General features: G+C 41.8%; 1 protein-coding gene across 1 annotated transcript in view; it reads left to right on the top strand.

Annotated features, from left to right (window-relative positions):
* The window catches only part of abcb4 (ATP-binding cassette, sub-family B (MDR/TAP), member 4), a 61972-nt gene extending 44727 nt beyond the window's left edge, over positions 1-17245 (top strand). Inside the window, exons 21-28 of the mRNA XM_042332052.1 lie at positions 2295-2498; positions 3590-3690; positions 4746-4886; positions 5598-5754; positions 7092-7289; positions 8690-8896; positions 12722-12868; positions 13486-17245. Of these exons, the coding sequence (XP_042187986.1) occupies positions 2295-2498; positions 3590-3690; positions 4746-4886; positions 5598-5754; positions 7092-7289; positions 8690-8896; positions 12722-12868; positions 13486-13689 (1359 nt within the window). The 3' untranslated portion in view covers positions 13690-17245. The remainder of the gene's footprint in view (positions 1-2294; positions 2499-3589; positions 3691-4745; positions 4887-5597; positions 5755-7091; positions 7290-8689; positions 8897-12721; positions 12869-13485) is intronic.
* The last annotated feature ends 456 nt before the right edge of the window (positions 17246-17701 follow it).

Here is a 17701-nt window from a genome sequence, read left to right as displayed (position 1 = left end):
ATCAATGGGATACCCATCTGGAAGGTTATAAACTGTTTAGGGGGACTATACTGGGAGAAGAGGAGGTGGCGTGGCACTATATATAAGCTCCAGTATTGAGACACAAGTGAGAGAGGATATAAAAAAGGAAACCTGTCCAGAATAGCAAAACCAGAGGACACGGCCTGTGATTGAAGGGGTGTAACTTCAGAACGAATCTACGCAAACACAATTTCAGTGAGCGAATAGTGAACCTGTGGAACAAGTTCCCTAGGGAGACGGTTGAAGCAGGAAGGGTTGATCCTTTGAAACACAGATTATAGTTTTCTTTTAGGAAATTACATCATAAGACCATACGAGTAGGCTGTTCGGCCCCTTGAGCCTGCCCCGCCATTTCATAAGATCTTGGCTGATCTTCTAACCTCATTCTATTTACCCGCCCTATCCCCATATCCCTTAATCTCTTTATCCTTTAGAAATATTTCAATCTCAGTCTTGAATATGTTCAAGGACTGAACATCCACAGCCTTCTGGGGTAGAGAATTCCACAAATTTACTACCTTCTGAGTGAAGTAATGTTTCCTCAACTCAATCAAAAAGGCTGACCCTTAATCTTGAGACTATGACCCCTAGTTTTAGATTCTCCAATCAGGGGAAACCATCTCATAGCGTCTACCCTGTCAAGACCCTTAAGAATCTTATAGGTTCCTATAAGATCACCTCTAATTCTTCTATATTCTAGAGAATATATGCCTAGTTTACTCAACCTATTCTCATAGGTCAACCCCCTCATCCCAGGAACCAATCCAGTGAATCTATGCTGCACCCCCTCTAAGGCAAATATGTCATTTCTTAAATAAGGAGACCAAAACTGCACACAATATTCTAGATGCGTTCTCACCAAGGCCTTATACAACTGCAGCAAAACTTCCCTACTCTTGTACTCTAGCTCTTTCGCAACAAACGCCAACATGACAATAGCCTTCCTAGTCGCTGTACCTGCATACTAACTTTTTGTGACTGGTGTACAAGGAACACCCAAATCCCTCTGAACACTAACAGTACCCAGTCTCTCCCCCTCTAGAAAATAATCCGCTTTTCTATTTTTACTACTTAGGTGAATAACTTCACACTTCCCCACGTTATACTCCATCTGCCACCTTATTGCCCACTCACCTAGCCTGTCTATTTCCTTTGCATTCTTCCTGTGTCATCCTCACAGCTTACTCTCCCACCTATCTTTGTATCGTCCGCAATTTAGATATGCTAAGTTCTATTTCCTCATCTAAATCATCGATATACACTGTAAATAATTGAGGCCCAAGCACTGATCCTTGTGGCACTCCACCAGTCACATCCTGCCAATCTGAGAAGGACCGGTTTATCCCTACTCTCTTTTCTTCCTGTTAGCCACTCTCCAATCCATGCTAATATAGTACCTTTAATTCCATGGGCTATAATCTTATGCAACAACCTTTTATGAAATATAGTGCATAGGTTAGTTAGGAACATATGTGCATGCAACTGCCAGAAAGGTGGAAGGCGAACTAGATGGATCTTGCTTGGTCTGTTCTCGTCTAGCATTTCTTATGTTCTCATGTTACTGCTGTGAGCAATTGGCTTCTGCGTTTTGCCCACAAATATACAGTAAATTAACTTACAGTGTATTCTGTGAAGCGCTTTGAGATGTCTAGAAGGCATGAAACGCGCTATATCAAATGCAAGGATTATTATTACCCACCGCAGAACAGATAAACCCGCATAAATTGCATCAGTGAGGTCCATAATATTTAATTTACACAATTTACACAAAGTATGATTTATGAAAAATCGGATTTTATATGCCTAACGCATAACAAATACATCTGTACAATGTACCTATCCTCGTACAGAAAACGTGTATGATGAACGGCATGAACTCTTACAAAGAACTGTTAACACTGAATTATTTCATGTATTGAAATTTACCACACTGTAGTGTTTTAATTGTATGTGGTAATTTATTAATGCAGCCAGGTACGTGTTAGGAGTAGGGGTTGAATTCTAGGACCTATATGTTAATGATGCTCCCAAAATCCTGGAATTGCAACCCCTAGTTGGGAGATGATTTCCATTAGGATTTACATTATTTGGGATCAAGAAATCATTTGACGTTTCTGTTTATCCGACCTGTAAAATCTGGCAAGTGCAAAGAAATCAAAAGTATTTTTTCGAAGGAAAATAAATGGGACTTGGGTGCATGTACAACTTAAGCAATTATATGGCTTACAATGAGATAACTTGTGTGAGTTCACCAGTATTGTGTTTACTTGCAGGCTACTGGTTCCAGACTTGCTATAGTTGCACAGAACGTTGCAAATTTAGGATGTGCGATTATCATTTCCTTTATCTATGGCTGGCAGCTGACGCTACTGATCTTGGGCATTGTTCCCATCCTGGCCATATCAGGACTGATACAAATGAGAATGATAGCTGGGCATGCTCACCAGGATAAGGAGGAGCTGGAAACTGCCGGGAAGGTAGGTGATTTATTTTTGTCCTTGGTAAAGATGCCATTTTGATTTGAATTATAAGCTAAGGCCCTGTTTTTCCTATTCAAACTTTATCAAGTCTATCCTTCAGCTCCTCTAACTCTGATCTCCTGCTTGCTCTTCAGTCTTCTGTCCCACCATCAGTTGCCCCCACTCTCAGGAACTCTCTCCCAAAATCCCTCTCATTTGCTTCACTTCACTCATTTCATGGCTGTGTGTGGGATATTGCTGAGCATAAATTGGTCGCTTTCATTTACAAAATACAGTCACTGTACTTTTATAGAGCAGTTTGAGACATCCTCCTGATATGAAAAGACCTCTACCAAATGCAATTATTATTATATTTATTTTATTTAGGCCTTCTCTACCTGTTTCAAAACCCTCCTCTAAAAGTATTGTTTTAATCTCGTCTAGTCTTTGGTCAGCATTGTCAAATCCTGGCTTCATCATGCTCATGATCCACATCATCTTTGTAAAGTAGTTTGAGATACAATCTAGCATGAAAGGTACTATAATAAGTGTAAGCTGCTAATAGTATGACTAATCTACCTAAATAAAAACAGAAAATACTGGAATTGCACAGAAGGTCAATCAACGTCTGTAAGAGGTTACTATTTCGAATGAGAGTCTTTATATCAGCATGTTATCATTACAGTGAGTTGAGATCAATAACAAGATAGAAAAAAGATGTTAGACCCTCAGCTGTTTGGGGCTGCCTGGCCTCAGATAGTTGTGTGATGTAATGACAGTAACATACATGCCAGCATAATTGATAATGTTTGAAACTGAAGAGCCACTTTTTGTGTCACATTTCAGACCGTCCAGAATTTGGCAAATTGTTCAATGAAGCCTTCATTTTGAAGATTTTTTTTATATTGTCTTGTAAAGACTGAATTCAACCGTTGGATAAGTGCTGGACGGTTTAAAATACAATCTAAATGAAGTAAATCTAGACCCCGATGAAATTTATCCCTCTAGAGAGGATGAGAGAGTTGAAAAAACATGGATGGTAAATGGTGTATTATAATCTGATGGCCTCCTAATATTCTATTCCATGTTGTTTGTTTCCTTTGAACCAGATTGCCACAGAGGCTGTTGAGAACATTCGAACGGTTGTATCACTAACACGAGAAAAAAAGTTTGAAGAAATGTACGAAGAAACAATAAAGGGTCCTGCCAGGTAATGCCAACAGAACATCTTCAATTGTGATACTGTTATTCTTGCCTTTGTTAAAAAACAGGAGTACAACTCAGAAATATTACAAGCGGGAGTGTATTTCACAAATATATGCCAATGCAATACCATTTGCTGAATATGCTTTAAATCAAGGAATTGGTTACTATTATAGGGGAGAAGCATTTTAATATCAAGTCATATAATTTAATAACAGTCTCAAAGCACTTCACAGGATGAAGTGAAGTGATTATTTATTTGTAGGCAAACATGGGGCCCAATTTGTGTACAGCAGTGTCCCACAATCAGCTATTAATTGAATGAACAACTTTTATATATACACACACCATATATATTATGTATATTCAAATAAATATATATAGTACAATATTATATATAGTGTATATATAATATGTGTTGAAAAATATACACAGGTATCTTTAAATTGATCATGAGGACTGTGATCTGAAGGGCTTCTCTGCAAATTATTGTAAAACACTAATTTCATCTGTGTAGATTTGATCTACACAATAGTCTAAAATAACCAGGATTAATTGATTAAACTCCAGAAAAAGAGATTGAAGACTGAGGAGAACATTGTTCTGTATGTGATACTGTTCCTTTTCTTTTGGTCAACTGGGTGTCTGACACCTGTGGAAACCCATCATTGTGTTTAAGAACATCAAAACCAGACAGAATTTCATGTAGGTACCCCATTTACATATGGAAATTTCCCCGGGTCTAAAATAGAATGTGCACTCTCTCCCTGGAGGAATGCGCCCTGTTTACATAATCTCCAAGGGTATTAGGCACAGGTTAGTGAAATGCAATGTTTCAAGAAGGCAAAGTGAGTACTGCTGGAATTTTAACCAGCTAATACGCCAATGAGAGCACTATCTGGCAAGCTTCCCTCCTCTCCTGTTCCTGTCACACTGTATGTTTCATCCATGTGAATCTGCAATTTCCTTTATTAAACCTTGGTGCTATCCTGCAATATGAACCATGACCTAATTTTACAGTAAAATACATATTTGGCTATTTGTCTTCCTTTTTTGCTGTAGGAATGCAGAAAAGAAGGCTCACATCTATGGACTCACCTTTTCCCTCTCACAAGCCATTGTATACTTTGCCTATGCTGCGTGTTTTCGATTTGGAGCCTGGCTGGTGACAAACAATTACATGGGATTTGGTGATGTTTTCCTGTAAATATTATTTATTTTTGTGAATACTTAGTGTACTTACATTTACAGTGTATTGTTGCAAAGCAAAATAACTTTCATTGTTTCATTCTTTCTGTGTTGCATTTCAATTGTTACATGTTTCAAACAGCCTGAAAGGATTGCAGATTAAGAATATTCTTATTTTTGTACATTTGCCCCCTAAAGTATTTGAGGGTCTGGGTAGTTTAATGCATTTTATAGGATGAATCTTGCCCCTTATCTCCCAGCCCCTTCAGGCTCCCAATTCCTATATGAAAGTCACTATATTAATGCATGTTGTTAACATAGTGCTTTTTTACTTTTGTGATTTGAGTTCACACACTCACAAAAGGCCTTGTGTAGAAAATGGAAAGATTTTCTGACATTGGAGCAGAGTAACAGAAATTTTATGCTGGGCCTCATTGAGCACAAAATTCATATAAACAATGTGAAAAATATGAATGTTAGAAAGTTTTAATTTAGTGCTTTAAAATTTGCAAAAGGGGGAGGGGAAAGTTGACCGAAAGTCTAGTCAAAGAGGTAGGTCTTTGACACGTTATCAAATGTGAGTGTCATATTGATTTATTTCCAGAGTTATGCTTTTAGAATCCATATATGATTGCCTTTTGGCATTTTTCTGTCAGAAATATACTGATCTAGACTGGCCTGTGCACTCCGATCTCTGCCTAATATCTACCTTTGTGATCTTTTCAGCGTTTTCTCAGCTATTGTGTTTGGAGCTATGGCTTTGGGGCAGACCAGTTCAATGGCACCTGACTATGTAAAGGCCAAGTTGTCAGCAGCACACATGTTTGTGTTATTTGACCAACTGCCAACTATAGATAGTTTCAGCGACGATGGGGACATTCCTGTAAGTCCTCTAGCTTCCTTTTAAACAGTGCAATGAAAAATGAAGAAAAGTGTCTTTATAAGAACATGTTGTATTAAATTACCAAGGTGGGCTTCCTGCCAAGGAGTGAGCACAGGCTATACAAGGGTATCTGTCTATCACATAACAAAGCAATGTATATCAATCTATCACCTAATTAGGCAATGTATGTTATTCCTGGTATTTCATCAACCACCTCATCACGTCAAAACATTTCAAAGCGCTTCACAGGATTTACTGTAAAGTGTGGTGACTGTGCATTTCTAGGCAAATTTCTGTGACGTAGATTGACCAATGTATATCTGTTTTGGACTAGCAGTCTCACAAATGGTTCCCAGATTTCTGTAGAAATCCAGCGAAATAATAGTCTGTTGTTGCATTTATTTTTGTATAAGTTAAGGTTAATATTTTACTGGCAAAATGTACAGTCAATTCACTTTATAGTATATTCTGTGAAGTGCTTTGAGTCTCGAAAATGTGAAAAGGCTCATATCAAATGCAAGGATTATTATTATTAGAAAGCAATACCTATTAAAGCAAGGTCTTACACTTGATGAAATCTGTACATCCTGCAGTGAGAGGTTAGTGTGATTATATTATTATTTTTGTTTTAATTTAGTGATTTATTCAAATATCTTGGTTTGAATTCAATACCTCCAAAATATTGATCTTCTGGATCTAAATGTTAAAATGCCAATGTTGATGCTGAAAGTATAAGTAAGCACTGAAACTCAGGGATCAGGAGATTACCACCAACACCATTAGACCAGACTCCCTCCTCACATTGATCAGATTAACTCCATCACTGTTAGCCATACCCCATTATCAGATTAACACAACCACCATTAGCCCCCCCACCCTCCCCCTGCCATAATCAGTTCAATGATCAGATTAACATTATCACTATTCCGATTAACGCCCCACCACCCCAGTGATCAGGAGATTAAGACTATTACCAACAGCCTCTCCCCTCCCAATAATCTGGTTAATACCGCCATTAGNCCCCCCTCATCATTTTAAAATCATGGTTTTAGCCTTGAGATCATTATTTTAAAAATTAAGGTTATTAAAAGGTACAGGGAAAAAACATATTCCTAATTAAAACTGATATTTTTTGTTAATTTGGCACAAATGTCTAAACCAACCATGTGACCACCAAGACAAAGAGGGATTTCAGACCTGTGATTGCTTTGAAGTGTATGTAGTTTCATGGATATTTTAAAACTAGACCTTTCAGAATACAATTGAACACAGGTTTATGGATTATTTCATTAAATCATTTCATTAAATGTCCATGTTCTGGTTTTGATTTTTCCTAGAAAAATTTTGACGGAAAAGTCAAATTTGAAAACATTTCCTTTATCTACCCAACACGCCCAGAAGTGCCTGTGTTACAAAATTTGACGGTTTCAGTTGAGAAGGGGCAGACTTTGGCACTGGTGGGCAGCAGTGGCTGTGGGAAAAGCACCACTGTACAGCTGCTGGAGAGGTTCTACGATCCACTTAATGGGAAAGTGGTAAGTGGTCTACAGAATCATACAAAATTTACAGCACAGAAGAAGGCTCATTGTGTCTGTGCTGGGTCTTTTAGGAGGCATCCTTTCAGTCCCATTTACCTGTCCTTTAGGAACGTAGGAACAGGAGCCTTTCAGTCCCATTTACCTGTCCTTGAGGAACATAGGATCAGGAATAGGCCATTCAGCCCCTCGAGCCTGTTCTGCCATTCTATTAGATCCAATTACCTGCCTTTGCCCCATATCCCTTGATACCTTTACGTAACAAAAACAAATCTACAATCTACAATATTTGAATGGATCCAGCATTCACAGCCTTTTGCGGGAGGGAGTTCCAGATTCCCACTACTATTTGTTTGAAAAAATGCTTTCTGTTTTCACTTCTGAATGGCCTAGCTCTAATTTTAAGACTATGCCCCCTTGTTCTGGATTCCCCCACCAGAGGAAATACTTTCTCTGTAGTTACCCTATCGAATCTCTTTATCATTTTAGATACCTTAATCATACCACCCCTCAACCTTCCAAACGCGAGGGAATACAGATAATGTAACCATTTAAGCCCTGCTATCATTCTGGTGAATCTGTGCTGCACCCCCTGCAGTGCCAGTATATCTTTCCAGATTCCTCTGTAGCTTATTCTTTATAGGTATTTATCGAGTTCCCTTTTGAAGGATGGTACGGATTCTGCCTCATGCATTGCTCCTGACAGGGCTTTCTGATCTTAATTACTTTAGGTATGAAACAAATTTCTCCTAACCTCCTCATTCATTCAGTTTGCTAACTATCTTAAACTGATGCCCTCCAGTCATACATTCAATAGTGTTTGAAATCTTACAAGATCTGAAATCTGTTATGGTTGATATCGTGTTAAATGCATAAACCAAAGGAAAGCTTTGTTAACTAGTCATCTCGCTGTTATAGATTTGTGCATGTCAGGTATGAAAATATGATGGTTATGTAGGGCGCTCTTTAGGTTCAAAAAGAGAATTCTCAGAGGGACTGTCTGTCAGATAGTTGATGAGGAAACTCTGAGGATGGAGGTGACAATTACTGGAACTGTTTACCTGGAATCTGAGTCGATGAACACGCAGTCATACACTCAAGCTCTGGACCTCCAACTGGATGTGTGTCTGAGCTGTGGACAGGAAGATGTTGGCAGTGCTCTCATGCATTTCATGCTGAGCTGTGTTACCCACCAGGACGTTTTCAGAAAGTTCCTGGTACTTGCCTTCCATCTAGTGAGGGTTCAAACCTACACTTGGCAATAGTCAAATTACACCAGTGTATCAATTCACTTGTCCCTTGATAAACTTATCAACCTCCCTCTATTCACTCTGCATTCTAAATCGTTTTTATTTAAAGGAAGGGTAATTGATTATTGCTATGTTTATATTATCACTCAGCTGTTAGATGATCAGAACATCAAGAACCTAAACATCCAATGGGTTCGAGCACAGATGGGCATTGTGTCACAGGAGCCCATCCTGTTTGATTGCAGCATTAGAGATAACATCGCCTATGGGGACAACAGCAGGTCCATCTCTGATGCGGAGATAGTGGATGCAGCCAAAGCCGCAAATATACATTCCTTTATTGAAACCCTTCCCGAGGTATGTGACAGGATAGATTCACTCAGTCTTTGAAATCAGCACTTCTACCTATACTTATCAAAACTAGACTTTCTCCTATGTGGAAGACTTTATATAAAGTGCAAGTGGTCGGGAGTAGAGGTAGGAGAGCCCGGGCGGAGCTGAGGGCTAGCCGTGTACAAAAGCACAGCCAGGTGAGGAGCCACTCAGTCGGGAACGGAGGTAGGAGAGTGGGGTGGGGGCGGGGTAAGTGATTCCCAAAGTGACGTTGGCGTGACGTCACAGTTAATATTTAAACCCAGCAACAATGTCCTGGCCCCTGGCACTGCCATCCCGGCCATGACTTGGGAGGCTAAGCCTGAGGGCTGATGCCATCCCACTGATCACTCGCTCCCGGTCTCTGCGTGCGCGTTTTGGCTTCGCCCTGACCCAAGCCTCCCCCTAAATGTCTCTCCTCCTACACCCTTCAACGTCTCTCCTCCCAACCCCCCCCCCCCCCATCCGCTACTTCCCCTTTGTCCTTCTCTCCCACCGCCCTCCCTGCCTTCTCTCTCTCTCCTCAACCCCATCACCACTTCCCTCTGCTCCAGCCTGGGCATCCTATGCCGGGCCCATCGTGGCTCCCGGCACTGGCTGTCCCAGAGCAGCAACCCCACGTGTCCAATCATTCACTCCCTCTGCTCAAACTACCTCCTTAAGGCAAATCCAACTTCCCCTCCCTCACACGTACCCTCCCCAATTCTCCACTCTCCACAACCATCTCTCCTATACACCCCAAAATCCTCTCCACATCACTCTCTCCTCCCTCCCCCCCCTCCAGCAAACCCACCTGCATTTCCCTTCAAAATGTCCGTTCCCTCTTAAACAAAGCCCTCACCGTCCACGACCTCATCCTGGACGAGCACCTTGACATCCTTGGGCTCACCGAAACCTGCTCTCCACCAATGACCCTGTACCCCTAGTGGAAGCCTCCCCTCCAGGCTACACCTTCCACCACACACCCCCGTCCAAACCAACGTGGTGGTGGGGTGGCCCTCATCTCCAAAGCCTCCCTTGGCCTCACCCCTACTCCTCTGGCTGCTTCCCCTCTTTCGAGCACCTCACCCTTTTCCGCCCCTCTCTCCATTTGAAAATCCTCCTTGTTTACCGTCCCCCTAAACCCTCCGGCTCTTTCCACACAGACATCTCCACTCTCTTCCCTGTCCCTCTGCTCTGAGCGCCTACTTATAATGGGCGATTTCAACCTCCACCTAAACTCCCCTTGCACCGCTTCTGCTGATTTCACTGCCATCCTCTCCTCCCTTAACCTTACCCTACATATAAACTCACCTACCCACAACCATGGTCATGCATTTGACCTCATCATCACCCACGGCCTTGACATTTCTGACTTTAGCATAGTGGACAAGGCCATCTCGGACCACTTTTTCATCTCCTTCTCCTCTCACATCCCTCTCTCCTCCACCAAGCCCTCAACCATCCTCTACCGCCCTTTGAAAAGACTACCCCCTGAGATCCTCACAAAGGCCCTCGCTTTATCAAACATCCTAACCCTCTGACCTTCCACCCGCGGAGATCCTGAAGCAGCCATCTAGCTGCTCCATGATAGCTTCTCCTCCACTTTCAACTCCCTCTTCCCCCTAAAATCCAGGACCATCTCCAAATCCACCCGATCCCCCTGGTACAACAACCATCTCCGCCGCCAAAAAACCCAAACCCATCTGCTCAAGCGCAATGGTGGAAGACTGGCCTGACAGTCCACCGCCAACTGTGGCTCGAGCATCTCCACAGCTACCACTGTTCTTTGACATGTGCAAAAACGGCCTTTTACTCCAACATCATCTTGGAGGCCAAATACAATCCCAAATCCTTTTTTTCCACCACCCACTACCTCCTCCATCTGCCCCCCGCCCCCCTCAGGCCTCCTCAATCTTCACATCAAATGCCAAGTGCGAGGAGGTCATGGACTTCTTTTCTGCTAAAATACTCAACATCCGCCAGGCAGCCTCATCCACCTGCCCCCTGTCACCCACCACCACGCCCTCTCTGTCCCCCTCACCTTCCTCATCATCTGCTCCTACCACCACCCCCATTCTACATTCCTTCCTCCCCATCTCTCCCTTCTCCCTTTCACCCACCATCACCTCCATGAAACCCACCACCTGTTGCCTCGACCTCCTTCCCACCAACTTACTGGTTACATAGCTCCCCCTCCTATGCCCACTACTGGCTGACATCATCAACCAGACCCTCTCCTCCGGATCAGTCCCTGCCCCCCTCAAAACTGCTGTATTCATCCCCCTCCTGAAAAAACCCTCCCCAGATCCCTCAAATCCCAGCCATTACCTCCCTATTTCTAACCTGCCCTTCCTCTCAAAGGCTCTAGAACGGGTTGTTGCCAACCAACTTCGCCCACACCTCTCCTCCCACTCCCTCTTCGAACCCCTCCAGTCTGGTTTCCGCCCACAGTACAGAGACTGCGCTTGTGAAAGTCACAAACGACATCCTCTCTATCTGTGACCAGGGCTCCCTCTGCCTCCTTGTCCACCTGGACCTCTCCACCGCGTTCAACACAGTCGATCACACCATCCTCCTCCACCGCCTTTTCTCCGTCATCCACCTCAGTGGGACCACACTCGCCTGGTTCGAGTCCTACCTCACAAACCACCAGCAGTACATCTGCACAAATGGCTTCTCCTCCCACTCTCACCCGGTCACCTGCAGGGTAACCCAAGGATCCACCCTTGGTCCCATCCTCTTTCTGATCTATATGCTCCCTCTTGGGGATGTCATCCGCAGACATGGGGTACATTCCCACATGTATGCAGATGACACCCAACTCTACTTTTCCACCTCTCTTTGCGACTGCCAGTCCCCTGATGTTCTGTCAGCCTACCTGTCAGATCTCAGGGGCGAGATGAGTGCAAACTACCTTCAGCTGATCGTTGACAAGACGGAAGCCATACTCTTCGGTTTTCGTCAACGTCTAAAATCTCACGGTTCTCACCTACTCCACCTACCCGACCTCCCCCTAAACCTCTCCGAACCCATACGCAACCTAGGGATCAGGTTCGACCCCCAATTATCCTTCCTCCCCCACATCCGGTCCCTCACCAGCACCGCCTTTTTCCACCTCAGTCGCAGCGCTCGTCTCCGCCAATACTCTCCCCAAAAGCCGCTGAAACTCTGGTCCATGCCTTTGTCACCTCTCGGCTGGACTACTCTAAAGCCCTCCTTGCCGACCTCCCATCCACTACCATCCATAAAATCCAACTCATTCAGAACTCTGCTGCCCGCATTTTCACCCACACCAAACTCCGCTCCCCGATCACCCCAGTCCTTGCCAGACTGCACTGGCTGCCTATCCCAGAGAGGATCAACTTCAAGAACTTCACCCTCTATTTCAAGTCCCTGCACTCCTTTGCACCCCCCCGACCTCTCTGACCTCCTCTCTCTCCTCAAAACAGCACCCGTTGCCTTCGTTCCTCCGGGTCTGGACTCCTCCTTGTCCCCCAAGTCCTCTGCTCCACCCTCGGCGGCCGTGCCTTCAGCCACTATGCCCGGAGGCTCTGGAACTGCCTTCCTCCCGTTGTCTCGCTCCCTCCCTTCCCATTTTCAGGTCTCTGCTGAAGACCTTTCTTTTCGACCGCGCCTTTGGTCACCTTCCCACCCCTCCCCCTGGCTCCGTCCCGGGATCCGAAACTGTAAAGCGCTCTGAGACGCCGTCCGGAGTGGAGGGCGCTATATAAATCCAAGTTGCTGTTGTTATTGAAACCTTTTTTTTAAAAAAGACTATAAATTGCCATTCCTTCTAGCCTTATTCATTTTTCACCTCATTTACTTCAGAACTACAATACCTGTGTAGGGGATAAAGGGACCCAGCTGTCTGGGGGGCAGAAACAGCGTATTGCCATTGCCCGAGCTCTTGTACGAAATCCCAAGATCCTTCTCCTAGATGAAGCTACTTCAGCGCTGGATACAGAAAGTGAAAAGGTAACAATGTGCTTCTCCGGTTCACGTTCAAAACATTTAAAGTAACATTTCCAAATAATTTAATTCTGCTGATCAGCAAAACCAGCTTTAGGTTTGTTTAACAATATCACCGCGTGAAGCAGCTTTGCCGGTCAATATCTTTTAATGATTTCTCATTGCAGATGTTACCAATGTATTTACAAGGTTATTGGTTCTGTTGTGTGCCGTGTATAAACCATATGTGAGTAAATGTAAGAAATGACAGTTAGTGAGGACAAGATTTGACATTACATCTTGTATTGTGAATGTAATAGTGAATGTAATAACCGAGCCTTCAGCTCCCCTCTCGACTCTCTTCCCCCTCCTCCTTCCCTCCCCTCACCCTGACCATTTCCCCCCTGCTCGGGTCATGACCCAACTGTGCAGCGCCTTGGGACGTCCTCCTGACGTGAAAGGCGCTTTATAAATGGAATCTTGTTGCTGTTGTTGTTGTTGTTGTAATATTGGTGCATTCTGCGTTTACCGGGTCAAAGCTGCAAAACTGCAATGTAGTCAAACAACATGCTAATATGGCATGAAATATTACCAGACATTATTGCTGACATTGCTGACTTCTTTCGCTCCATGTGTTTGAACAGGTTGTTCAAGAGGCCCTGGACAAAGCCAGGGAAGGTCGCACTTGCATTGTTATAGCTCACCGTTTGTCAACGATCCAGAACGCCAATAAAATAGCTGTGTTCAAGAATGGAGAAATCGCAGAGCAAGGAACACACCAGCAGCTGCTCGCCAAACAGGGACTTTACTACACACTTGTCACAGCGCAATTGGGGCACAGAAAATAGAACTGAGCCAAGTGAACTAAATCAATGGATTTATTAGTTATTCCAGGTGATGGCTAGTTAATTTAGAAGATATGCAAATTTAGTTCACTGATTCTAAGCAGGGATGATTTTGATCAGTTAGGAAATTTGTTTTGTGCCCATTCAATTGGAAACCAAATGTTCTGCACTGTTCACTTGAAACTTGGATCAAGCCTAACCACTTGCCTGTTTTACACTAGATCTGTGGTGATAATTTCTCCCTCATGTAGCTCTCCAAAGATTGTGAAACTTTTGGGCTTTCCTTATGCACTCTCTGCTCACTTCCTTATGCACTCTCAAGGCATGTACAGTATCAAAAGGGCTTAATTGGTAACACTCCCCTTTCCATGCTGTGGGTCAAAGTGCCCCATAAAGACTTGAGTTCATAATTCAGAATGATATTCCAATCCAGTACTGGTGGAGGTGCCTTTTTTTAGATGAGTTCACTTTGGCCACTGATGTTCTGGCTGTGAATCCTCCAGATAGATTTGTTAACCTCATCACTGTGAACGTTTCTCTGCACAAAGCGGATGCCTTGTTTGCCTACAAAAAATAATTAGTAAGGAGTGTAAAATACTTTTGAAATATTTTGCCTCTATTGGATGATAAAAGTGAAAGTTCTTTCCGGTTTATCATATTAAATGTATCTTATTAAGCCATCACTCTTATGACAAGACATGCCACGCTCTTGCATGTCATTTAGCGCCTTTCACATGGGGAGGATATCTCAAGGCACCATACAAGATTTACTGTAAAGTGTAATGACTGGATTTTGTTGGCAAATTATTCACTCAATATTTACTGGCAGTCTGGTAATACCACTCCAATATACCATCCATTAGGGACTTTATTGTTGATAAATAATACTAATGATTCCTGAGATTGATAGAGTGCTATATCACATTGTCAAGTTGTCTCAAAGTGCTTCACAGGATATATTGTAAACTGATGGGACTATGTATATTTTGTAGGTGAATGAGGCAGACAATTTGTGTACAGCAATGTCGCACAAACAGCCATAGGTAGCTGTGGTCAAAAAAAATCTTAAACTATCACATTGATTTATGTGACCACTTTATATACACATCCTTAGTTACATAACAAAATGTTTTTAAAAAATTATTGAACTCCTGATGCTTAAGTTCTTGGTTAACAATTCGGTAGTAAATTGATTAGGAATATAGTGAACAGCTCTTAGAAAACATTAACAAATAGTGTTTACCAGCATGAATTGAAACAAGTTAATAGAAACGTCAGCTTTAATGCTACAGTATTCCTGTATCAGGGAATGCTGACATCACAAAACATCAATTTGGCAAAATTCCTCTTAGGTCTGGATTTATTCTATTTATGAAGAGTTTGGAGCAGAATCAATTCTGTCTTAACTTTGAACTCGGTTTTCTGTTTCTTTTAAAAGAATTTGTGGGAAAATGGCTTCAAAATAAAGGTGTATTCAAGAATGTGCCAAATTCTGGAATCACTGAAATGCTTTGTAAATAGAGTATCTATTTAAACAACATTAATAAATGTCATCCAGTATAAATGTATTATGGGTAGAATTTCTCCCCACAGATGTTCTATTTTGCAGCATTTGCATTTTCTCTATCCAGTGGACAATTTATGGCTTTTCTAGATTGTCTTCTTAAGCCTCTTTTAGACCACTAGTTCATTGCAGAACTTTGTTTTATTTCTGCCAGAACCTTAAGGTATCCAACTACCTAAATTCTGATTGCATCCTGGACAAATATTTCACCTCAACCCCAACAAAAGCCCTCAATAACAATTCATTGCCTGCAGTCAATTAAGCACTCCAAGAGGCTGCCTCACATAAAGGGCACTATATGTTATTACAACGTATTTGTGATTACATTCTAAGCTTTGCTTATTCTAGATCTTGCGTTTGTTTTCTTTTCCTCTTGATAATCCTACAACACACTCCTGGCAAATCATTTTAATTCATATATTTTAATGCCTGTTTTTATATGTGTTTAAACTAGTTTATGATCATTACCATAATTGATAAATTATTAAATATATACAGTATGTTATATTTGTATTACTAGTTATCTTAATTTGTATGCATTATCATATTATGCCAAAATCTTGCACTTCTAAATGTATTTTCAACAGAAATCTATTATCAGCCTTTAATCCAAATCAAGAGGACTGTACTGTTTAGGCTATTTTTACACTTCCCTTTAATCTTTTCATGTGAGATTAGAGTTGGGTTTAAATGACATTGTGCTTGTTTTTATTTTCTTCGGTGCCTTTGGACAGCCTCACCATGTGAATTATGAATGTTAAATTTATATAAATAATGAAAGTAAATTTGTGTTGTAGCTTACAAGTACTCAAATTGACAATCATCTTATCAAGTACAGTACGGTAATAGAAGTAAAAGCACTGGAACAATATGAATCTGAAAAAATCTGAAATAATTGCTAGAAATCTGCAATGGACAAACCAGCATCTAAAAGACTGAGGATCAAACTTTGCACATGGCTTTGAATCCTTCATCTCTTGCAGATACAAGTGCTCAGTGCACATATTGTACCTTAGGTAAAATATCTAAAGTGCTGGCTTTTCTGCTGCAGACCTAGTTCTATATATTAAACTGTATAATAACTATGTGAACTGTATGTACAAGGATACTGTTATTGCTAGTGATGAGATGAACCTGGTTATAGTCTAGGCTAACACGCCAGTGTACAGAGAGGGAAGCAATACAATAATAATAATAATAATAATCCTTGCATTTGATATAGCGCTTTTCACGTCGGGAGGACGTCCCAAAGCGCTTCACAGAACAAACTGTAAAGTGAATTGACTGTATATTTGTGGGCGAACGCGGCAGCCAATTGCGCACAGCAATGTCCCACAAACAGTCGTAGATTGAAAATGACCAATTTATTATTGTTTTTGGTTTTGGAGGGATTATTATTAGGCTCTGTGTGGAGTAAGGAAACTTGCCCAAGGTTTCGCCCTGCCTGGAATTGAACTCAGGTCTCTCGCTTGCAAAGCGAGTGCTCTAACCACTGAGCTACAGGACTCCAAATGTCAGAGACATTAAAACCGAGATGCCATCTGCCTGTACAGATATTTATTAAAGATCCCATGACCCTATTTGAAAAGAGTAGAGTGTTTTCCCTGTGTGTTGGCCAACCTATCCCCAATACCCCCCTCACCGATTTAAAAAAAGTGCAAATTGGCAGCTGGATAAACAGTCACTACAATATACAGAAAACTAAAGCACTTTGAGGCATTTCAATGTGATAAGTCTCTGGATCAAATGCAAATATTATTATCACATATCACTTATCACACTCAATGGAGTTTCTCTTAAGAAGCTGCCAAAATGTCAAACAGATTAATAATGTCAGCTGAGAGACTGGAAAGACTCTGGGCTCTTTAAAATGAAACCATTGAAGATTATAAAGCGATCCCACGTTTAGAAAAACAAACTGTAACGAAGACCAAATACTTGCGATACATTATGTTCAACATTCATTATTTTTAATAAACGGTTTATTTTATAACCTTTTAATTGTTGTGAGATTCTTTGTGATCTGAGATGAGTACGAGACTGAAATATAATAATAATAATAATCCTTGCATTTGATTTGGCGCTTTTCATGTCGGGAGGACGTCCCAAAGCGCTTCACAGAATATACTGTAAAGTGAATTGACTGTATATTTGTGGGCGAACGCGGCAGCCAATTGCGCACAGCAATGTCCCACAAACAGTCGTAGATTGAAAATGACCAATTTATTATTGTTTTTGGTTTTTGGAGGGATTATTATTAGGTGTGTGGAGTAAGGAAACTTGCCCAAGGTTTCGCCCTGCCTGGAATTGAACCCAGGTGTCTCGCTTGCAAAGCGAGTGCTCTAACCACTGAGCTACAGGACTCCACATATGTGATTAATATGAAAATATCTGAAAAATTGTTGCTTGTCTGGTGTTCATTTTTATGTACAAATGCTGTTCCATACAAAG

The sequence above is a fragment of the Callorhinchus milii genome, unplaced genomic scaffold (assembly GCF_018977255.1).
Source record: "Callorhinchus milii isolate IMCB2004 unplaced genomic scaffold, IMCB_Cmil_1.0 Scaffold2, whole genome shotgun sequence".
Taxonomy (NCBI): domain Eukaryota; kingdom Metazoa; phylum Chordata; class Chondrichthyes; order Chimaeriformes; family Callorhinchidae; genus Callorhinchus; species Callorhinchus milii.
Note: the sequence above shows the minus strand (reverse complement) of the source record. Positions and strands in the feature narration are given on the sequence as shown.